Here is a 9,284-nt window from a genome sequence, read left to right on the forward strand (position 1 = left end):
TCATTTATCCAACCGCTTAACTTATTGAGGGCCTATTACCTGCCTAACAGTGTTTTATTCACTAAAGATACAGCAGGGAAGAAAACAGTTACAACCTTGCCTTCACGGTGTATTCATTCTGATTGGGTAAACAGAAAACAAATAAATAGAGACTAGAGAATATAATGCTAATCAATGCAAATGCCACAGGAAAAGAAAACTGGATCAAAGAATGGGTAAATGGAAAGCAAAGATCTGCTTCCAAAGTATAATCAAAAGAAAAACATCAAAAGACCTGTGAAAGCATACTATGATTTAAAAACCCATTTTTTAGTCAGAAGAGATATCTCTCACCAAAAGATGTCTACTGCAAATAAATACCTAATTCATGATTCAATAAAATCCAGGAAGACATGATATTTCATAGCAAAAATAAGGCAATGTAAAGAGGTAACAGTCTGAGATTAGGAAAAGTTTTTTTGCTTGCTATATCTCATTACAGTAACAGATAGATTTAATTTACTTATCACTTGCTCTGAAAACTCTCAGACAGGCTCTCAACTGTCAACTTCATGGTTAGGACCTTTGATAGCTATGTAAAATAAAGCAATATTTGCACTTGGAAGTTTAGCTACTTATATAAATATTTTTTCACATGGGATATATAAGCTGGATAGAAGTAACTTCACTTCAGATTGGTATACTCCATAATCTGTTAGTTTTCCCATTAACGAGCAAAAATTTTCAAGGTATACTCAAGATGAATTTATCTAAGAATATTTGCTTTAATAAGACAAATAGAAGCCTCTTTTTCCCTAGAAATCTTATTTAATTCATTATTTAAATGAAAACTAGTTTAATCATTTATCTTTTATGGCAAGTAAATTTAGTGTTAAAATCAAATTTTAAAAGACCTTTAAAAAATAAAGATATTTACTATCTTGGTATGATTTTAGCCTTACTTTTAAAAGTCAAGTAAGAATGTCTGCCTTGTTGAAAAAATGCAACTAGAAAAGTCTTTATTTAGTCTTAAAAATATCCATTTTTTTCTAAGTAGCTCAGTCTAATCCCTTTTTAATTTACATTCCATCTAAGCTGTGGAAACTTTCTAAACATACTCTTGCCATTCGATCCAGCAATCACACTCCTTGGTATTTACTCAAAGGAGTTGAAAATGTATCTCCACACAAAAACCTGCTCATGGGTGTTGATAGCAGCTGTATTTATAATTGCCAAAACCTGGAAGCAAACAAGATGTCCATCCTATGAATTAGGTGCTAATATTCCTCCCATTTTATAAATTAGAATACTGAGGCTTAAAGAGGTTAAATGTTTTTATCAGGACAAGGCACCTAGAGAGTCCTGAAGCCAGGAATTGAACCCTATCTATAGGAGCTTCACTCCTGAGTCTATGCTCCTCACTGCTATTAATAAACATGGAAATGTTACAAAGATTTAAGGACTTACAACAATATTTGGACATAGATAAAAAAGTGTCCCCAGAGGCCTGGAAAATATGGGGATCCTAAGGTTATAGTTATTTTATTTAACAAGCATTTATATAGCACTTACTATTTACCACTAGAACTTGCTTTTCTAAGCACTTTATAAATAGAAAATCTGAACAGACCAATAATGAGTAAAGAGATTGAGTCAGTAATCAAAAACCTCTCAACACAGAAAACCCCGGGACCAGACAGCTCAGCTGGAGAATTCTAACAAACATTCAAAGAATGAACACCAACCCTGCTCAAACTCCTCCAAAAGCCGAAGAAGGGAGAACACTTCCCAACTCATTCTACAAGGCCAACATTACCCTGATACCAAAGCCAGAGAAAGACAACACAAGAAAACTATAGACCAATATCCATGGTTGAAACCACTATTTGTTACATATCTTGGGGGGGGCAGTCAAAAAGTTAAGGCTAACTTATAAAAAGAAGGAGTGGGGTGCATTAAAAAGAGTACTAAGTGTCAAACACAGAAACTGAACAGGTAGGGAGATTGATTTTATTCAGATTATTGCAATAAGAAGAACATCCCAGATCTGGAGATCAGAGTGCCTCAGCAGGATGCTTTCGCCTTAAGACTTTTGTAGGGAGATGTAGACAAGTTACAGGTGGGGAGATTAACAGTTGAGGTTGTTTTGCAATCAGGGGAATTCTCAGTTAGCTGAACAGGAAGTGTTTATCTCTAGTTGTAGTTAGATTGGGGCGGGGGAAAACAGTTCTAAGCTCAGCTAATCATTGATGAGAGAAAGAATGGGGAGCTGGAGGGTCCGTGTGGTTCAGGCAAAGGCGGGAAGGTCTGTGGCTGACCTTGTCACATGTCCACAAAGGAGTCATCCAAGGTCTTATGGGAGCCATGAGAGAGTGGATGGAGCCTTTTCAAACTCATATGGGGAAGGGTCATTCTTTGTGATGAGCCATTTCTCAGAATACAGAATTTCCAAGAATTTTTCACCCACTGCTGTTTTCTGGGAACACAGGGCTCAGGTAAAGTTCTACACATCAGGGGAAATCTGGAAACACCATTCCGAGTCCTGACTTGGCTGTTAACTTCCACGAGGCCTACGGCATCCTCGTCACTAAAATGGTGAGGGGAGGGTGATTTGTTAAATCTATTTCATACCCCAATGTTTGAAGAGTCTCTGAGAGGGGCAGAGGGACTCTTGAGGAAAAGGGAGATGGCAAGTGAGGGCAGGGAGAGAGGTTCACAGTCACAAAGGGAGGAGAGGACAACAAAGAAAGACTGTGTCACAGAGAGGGGAGGAGAATGTCAGCAGGTACTCCTGAGATTTTTAGGGTCAGAGAAGAGGCACCAGGGGCTGGACTTGGTCTCCCCCTTTCCCTTTCACCCACATCAGAGACAGATCTCGGGTGTGCCTTATGTAACTGGATTTTGATCAGGGCTCGTTTGAAGACATCTGTAAAAGCCTTGCTTCTCCCCTACCCGCCGACTTAATATTTTCTCCCCCCAGCTGTTCTTGCCAAGGATGCTTGGACTAAAGATTGAGACATCTGACAGCTTGATCTGACTTGTCTGCTCCTGGCGAGATCCCAGTCTGCCATGAAGTGCTATCTCATCTCTGCACTCATGAGTGCAGTTGGTGAGTCTGGGGTCTTGTTGCTGCTTAGGTAGAGATGCGGTGGTGTGTGGGAGGGTCAGAGAGGGAGGTAGCTAGCCACAACTGAAGAGAGAGGAGTTGGTGGGCATTTCCTTCAAGTAACTGTTGATGCAAACGAAAGGAACCAATCTCGATGCACAGCTCACCCCACCAGCAGTCTCTCTGAGCTTCTCCGGTGCCTGTGAACATGTTAGGATACGTCACTATGAGTCCCCTGCACTCTCCCGGGACTCTTGAGTGTGTGATTTCCTAGATTGCCGAGTCTCCTGGACAGACACCAGAAAAGCATATCTTCCCTTTCTCTGGGCAGATGGACTTTGGAGGAGTGAGTGCAGGAAAGGAAGGGGGGCTGGGTCAGGGGCTCTGAGAGCCTCGTGGCCCTATCCCAAGCTTTTCCACTCCTTTCACCACCAAAGTCAGGCAGTATTTAACTTTTTCCTTTCATTCCTGGCAAAAGTTAATTTAAACTATTATTTTTAAAGTAGTAAGTCTTTTTTTTTAAATTTTTATAATACACAGCACTGCCAATCAGGGTTTTTGATCAGCCTCAGATAAGCCTTTGCATTAGTTTCATAGCACTTTAATATACCTCCATCTCAAGCAAAGACATGTGTCAGTTGTCTTCATGTGTAGAGCTCAGGTGACATGCATGATTGCTCTTTGATTTAAAAGAATATTTAAAAATAACTTGAAGACCTTGACATTGTCCTTGAAAACCTTAAGGTGGCAAAAACTATCCTAGTCAACTCTCACCTCTTGCCCTGTCTCTCCTTCTACCTGTGACCCCACTGATTCTTTAGGAGTCATTCTGGCCCAAGATTCTAACACTGAGAAGATGAACGTAGCAGAAGATTTTACTATTCCTTACATGGTCTATCTTCAGTCCTTCCCGGAACCCTGTGTGGGGTCTCTCATTCACCCTGAGTGGGTACTGACCACTGCTCACTGCCCCTTACCGTAAGTATTCATTTGCTCTTGGGAGCCATGAGGGTTCTATTCGAACAAAATCAGGTCTCATGAGGCATCCCAGCAAGTTCTAATGGCATCCTAGGGAATTAGAAGCCCCAGGAAGAGAGAGGGTCATCTTCCCAACGGGGAAAATAATACACACTTGGGTGGTTTAGGAGGAGATGAAGAGGAAGCTGTCAGAAGACTCTTTCTCACAGAGAGTAAATAATATTCATTCATTCAACATACTTATTGAACATTTACTATATTCTAGGGATGCACGGAAAAAACAGCAAGGGAACAAGACAGAAATTCGTCTTCCCTCATGCAGCTCACATTCTGGTAGAGGAAGTAAGCCCAAACAAATACATGTCCCCAAATAAAACATTAACAAGAGTGCCAAGCTGAAAAATACAGGAATAAAGCAAGATATCTACTTTGCTTAGGGTGATCATGTCAGGCCTAGTTGAAGAGATGAGACCAACAGGAAGAGGGGGATGCAACCAAGTGAATAAATCCTGGGGAAAATTCCAGGCAGAGGGAATAGTGTACAGAGTCTCTGAAGCAGTAAAGATAATTGAGTGTTTGCCAAACTGAGAGACCAGTGCTGAGTGAGTGTAATGAGTAGGGGTGGGTGTTCACAGGCTGAGGTCCAAGTGTTAGCAGAAGCCATGCAATGCAGGTAACAGGAGAAGGGCAAAGGAGCTCTGCACGAGCTGATGCTGTCCCTTACAAACCTCAGTGTCTCTGCTGTGTGTGAGAAACTGTTGTATGATTGGGACCTAGCCAGAGTTTCAGGAGTAGATAAGGGTCATTTCTAACTCAGAACTCTTAGCCATCTGGTTGTTCAAGACAGTTTACTCAGACCCAGATTGAAGCCGTGCTCTGTGTGTTAATGAGAAATACAAAGGAAATAAAGACAGTTCATCCCCTCCAAGAACTGGAGCTGGTGAACTGGATGTTCTTCTCTCAGCCAGGCCTAACGCATGAACTGTTTCTGGTAGGCAGTGGCTCCTGTGCCTGTTACGTGACTGGACTCCTGACACTGGAAGCCTGTGGGTTTTTAATTTGTCCAGGAAATGTAATGGAAGATGGTAAATGGGAGTCCTGATAGACTACTAAGAGTCTTGTGAATCTATAATGAGTGTAGGCAGCACATGGTAAATACAATGATATGGGCCCAAGAGGAGCTGGGAAGGGCCTAAGAATATCCAGAAACAAAGGGTACAATGTGCTTTGCTCAAGAGTTGCTTGAGACAGTGTAGCGCAGGCAACGACCTCTGCAATGATGCACTGTGGTGCCATCTCTGTTACCTCTTCATTCAGATCATCCATCATCACCGTCACCACCATCATCACCATCATCACAACTAGATTGCACTGAGTACGTTCTAGGTGGCAGATACCATGTCAGGTTTCATGTCTATACATTGAGTCTAACACAACAGTCCTATAAACTACTGTTATTACTATTTTACAGACCAAGGCCGGTCACTTGAGTTCTCAGGTCCAAGAGGTAAAATTAAGATGACTGGAGGAGGTCACCTCTGACACTTCTTGCAATTCTGATGTTCTGTGACCCTGTTCTTTTCCAACTGCCTGCCTTCTTTCTTCCATAGTGTTAAAATCCGATTGGGAGTTTATCAACCCAACATCAAAAATAAGAAAGAGCAGGTACGGAATTACTCAATGGTGGTGCCCCACCCTGAATTCAACGCAGGATCTCTGAACAATGACTTGGTGATGATAAAACTGTCTAAGGCTGCTGCGCTCAACAACCAAGTGGGAACCATAGCCATAGCTATGGAACCCTTACCATTTAATGATTCCTGCTTTATCCCAACCTGGACCTGGAGTAACTATAAAAACCGTAAGTGTTTTTTGACTCTGTGTTCTTCATCCTGAGAAGGTTTTGGCGCTGGGGAACATGTGGACGGATATACCTGAAGGAAACAGCTGCTATGAGGTAATGCTCTTGACCCCAGAGGGATTACGGCAGGGCCTTACACTACCATTATACTCTCTCTCAGTATTATCAAAGGATGCTGGAGCCACCACTTGATATCTGAAATGAACTGATAAAGCTAAATTTATTGCTTATTATAGAAGAGCAATGCTGAGCAGACAACAGTCTCAAGGAGCAGAGTACTAGGCTTATATGGGGTTTGTGGGAAGCTTTCCGTACAGGGTTTGGAAGACTTTCAGGGGCTTAATTAAGAAAGTTGACGTCATCTGTAGAGGCGTGGTTACCTGGGTGAGATTGTTGTTGATTGGTTGGCACTCAGCATGTTTATTGGAGGCGAGTCTGATTTGCTGACTTTAAAAAGTGGCATTGATTGATTGGCTTGCCAAAGCCTGTTCACTGAGGCAAATTGTCATGGGTGTTAATCAGGTTTAAACCCTTCTCTGGTAGTTACAGAACAATTCATATGTTCTGCAAAAATAAAAAATGGGAGACGACTGGGGCTTCCCTGGCGGCGCAGTGGTTGAGAGTCCGCCTGCCGATGCAGGGGACGCGGGTTCGTGCCCCGATCCGGGAAGATCCCACATGCCGCGGAGCGGCTGGGCCCGTGAGCCATGGCCGCTGAGCCTGCGCGTCCGGAGCCTGTGCTCCGCAACGGGAGAGGCCACAACAGTGAGAGGTCCGCATACCGCAAAAAAAAAAAAAAAAAAAAAAAAAAAGTGGGAGACTGTTTTGTCTATCAGTCTATTTCGTGAAAACAAAAGTAAAAAGTGAGAACTTTTGTATTCTCAGTATTTGGCAACTTCATTTTCAATTTAGAAGCAACATTCCAGGGAATCTAAGTGAACATATTTTCTGAACAAATTGAAGATTTTAAGTCTTATTCAAAGTAACTGTATCACATTTTACAAAGTAATTCATTACACAGCATTTGAAAACAAAATCAAACTACATAAATGTTTTATCCCATAGGCTCTGCATGTCAGAATCATAGTGACAAACCAATTCTACAAGCTCTCTGGTGCCAGCCTCCCAATATCTATTGAGTTCATTATTTCAAGTAACTAGGTTACTTTCACCTAGCTTGTTCTATGTATTTCAGTTCAATTTCCATAAAAACTTAAAAGTGAACATAACTCATCTTGTTCTTTTCTGACTTGACATTTTCTGGTCTAATCTGCTTTAAGACGGTGGATTGGATATATATCAGAAAAATCCTTCTCTGTAAGTAACACTCGGCTTAGCCTGAGCAATCTCTGGTTAATGTTTTGTTTCCTTCCTCCCTGTTACTCTCTACCAGAGATTAAAATTATATAATGCCTTGGTTAGACTCCTTGCATCCTGAGGTTAACAGTATAGTAACAATTGCTATTAGTGAGATGGGCAATATTACTTCTTAGGGGAAAATATATATGTATATTTATACATATACACTCACATACACTTATAAATAATCCATTTATAAATTATCTCACTAAAAAAGCATGTTTAGACACATTAAAAATAGTTTTCTACCTTTATGATTAAATGTAAAGATGATGAAGTAGGTGCCAAAAATGAAGGTTTCTTGGGGACAATGGCTTTGTGTCTCTCTCTTCTCACAATCATTCATAATTTTCCTGTGGGTTTTTCAAGCTTTCTAAGTTATGCACACTACAGAGAGAATTATAGATCTGATGATATCTGACGTAAGGCTCACATAATGCTCTGAATCCACTGCTCTGACACAGAGATACTGAACAGGGGACTCTAAGAAGGATGGAATGTCTGATACCTGCCATAAATATTCTCGGGTATTAATGTATTCACAAAATAGAGGCTGATCACAAGAGTATATGTGATAAGGAGAGTAACCCTGGACTTCATTTCTCTTCCCCACAGTTAGTGACCCTGACATGCTGACTTGGATAAACCAATATATTCTCCCCTACGATGAGTGCCAGAATATGCAAGATGAAAGAATGGCAATAAACATCATGTGTGTGGGACAACCTCTAAAGATCTTATCTGAAAATAAGGTATCTTTCCCTTCCCCAGACAGGAAGATAGCAAGGGGTCCACGACGAGGAGAGGTGCCCGTGGGAAACCAAATGGTGCCCAACAAGGAGGCCTGGAGCCCTTCTACTCTTTCTCTTCAGTCTCTGGATTTCTCATCAATTCCCCTGCCTTCCTTTAACAGTGGGAGAGATTCAGGGGCGGGGGGAGAGCCATTTGTCCTTTCTCCTCCTACTTGCTCTCGGTTTGGTCAAATTCAAACCAAGAGAGGTGAGCCCTGCGTGGATGTGAAGAGAGCTTTGTCACCTCTCAAGAAAAATGATTCCAGGCCGTGAGATGCTTCTGCTACTATAATGTGCCACTTCTTGCAATTAGTTCTTGTTCCATGAGGACCAAGCACTATTGATCTCCTGTTCCCTCTCTCTGGCAGGAAGTCTCAGCAGCTCCAGCCATCTGCAGTGGGAGGTTGCATGGCATCTTGACTTGGGCAAAAGGAAGTGTCACCCTGGGAAGTGAAGGATTCTTCACAGAAGTTAATCCTTATGCAAGATGGATCATAAACACCATTGAAAGCTACTGAGGCTCCTCTGTCCCTCCATCCCTTCAGTGCAGTAGCTTCTTGATATCTACACTGGATCCACAGCTCTATCTTTCCTGTTCTTGAACAGAATTAATTAAAAACAAAAATGACACTAAAAACTTAGGCTGTGGCCCCTGATCTCTTTATCACATAAACTGTAAACATGATGAGAAATTTAGCAACATCCTCACCATTTGCTCATTCAAAAATTATTGAGGGCTTCCCTGGTGGCGCAGTGGTTGAGAGTCCGCCTGCCGATGCAGGGGACACGGGTTCGTGCCCCAGTCCGGGAAGATCCCACATGCCACGGAGCGGCTGGGCCCGTGAGCCATGGCCACTGAGCCTGTGCGTCCGGAGCCTGTGCTCTGCAACGGGAGAGGCCACAACAGTGAGGGGACCGCGTACCGCAAAAAACAAAAAACAAAAACTAAAAATAGAACTACCATACGACCCAGCAATCCCACTACTGGGCATATACCCTGAGAAAACCATAATTCAAAAAGAGTCATGTACCACAATGTTCATTGCAACTCTATTTACAATAGCCAGGACATGGAAGCAACCTAAGTGTCCATCGACAGATGAATAGATAAAGAAGATGTGGCACATATATACAATGGAATATTACTCAGCCATAAAAAGAAATGAAATTGAGTTATTTGTAGTGAGGTGGATGGACCTAGAGTCTGTCA

At 42.0% G+C, this 9,284-nt stretch overlaps 1 protein-coding gene across 3 annotated transcripts; it reads left to right on the forward strand.

The window, feature by feature from the left end:
* Positions 1-1,057: 1,057 nt before the first annotated feature.
* Positions 1,058-8,884, forward strand: LOC111177479 (putative inactive serine protease 58). Of its 3 annotated transcripts, XM_089917304.1 has the most exons (5): positions 1,058-3,088; positions 3,907-4,063; positions 5,674-5,924; positions 7,899-8,035; positions 8,443-8,884. In XM_089917304.1, the coding sequence occupies exons 1-5, from the start codon at positions 3,049-3,051 to the stop codon at positions 8,590-8,592; spliced, it is 735 nt and encodes a 244-aa protein (XP_089773430.1). In that variant the 5' UTR covers positions 1,058-3,048; the 3' UTR covers positions 8,593-8,884. The 3 variants fall into 3 exon arrangements, with proteins under 3 accessions (XP_089773430.1, XP_089773428.1, XP_089773429.1); XM_089917302.1 differs by having other exon boundaries at positions 7,899-8,502; XM_089917303.1 differs by lacking the exon at positions 1,058-3,088 and having other exon boundaries at positions 3,901-4,063; positions 7,899-8,502.
* The last annotated feature ends 400 nt before the right edge of the window (positions 8,885-9,284 follow it).

Source organism: Delphinapterus leucas, chromosome 9, assembly GCF_059928025.1.
Source record: "Delphinapterus leucas isolate spDelLeu-1000000601 "Yukka" chromosome 9, BTC_Dleu_Yukka2, whole genome shotgun sequence".
NCBI lineage: Eukaryota > Metazoa > Chordata > Mammalia > Artiodactyla > Monodontidae > Delphinapterus > Delphinapterus leucas.

Coding starts and splice junctions, on each gene's coding strand:
- LOC111177479 (XM_089917302.1), top strand. CDS start 3,049: ATGAAGTGCTATCTCATCTCTGCACTCATGAGTGCAGTTG. Junction 3,089..3,906: donor TGCACTCATGAGTGCAGTTG/GTGAGTCTGGGG, acceptor CTGATTCTTTAG/GAGTCATTCTGGCCCAAGAT. Junction 5,925..7,898: donor CTGGAGTAACTATAAAAACC/GTAAGTGTTTTT, acceptor TCTTCCCCACAG/TTAGTGACCCTGACATGCTG.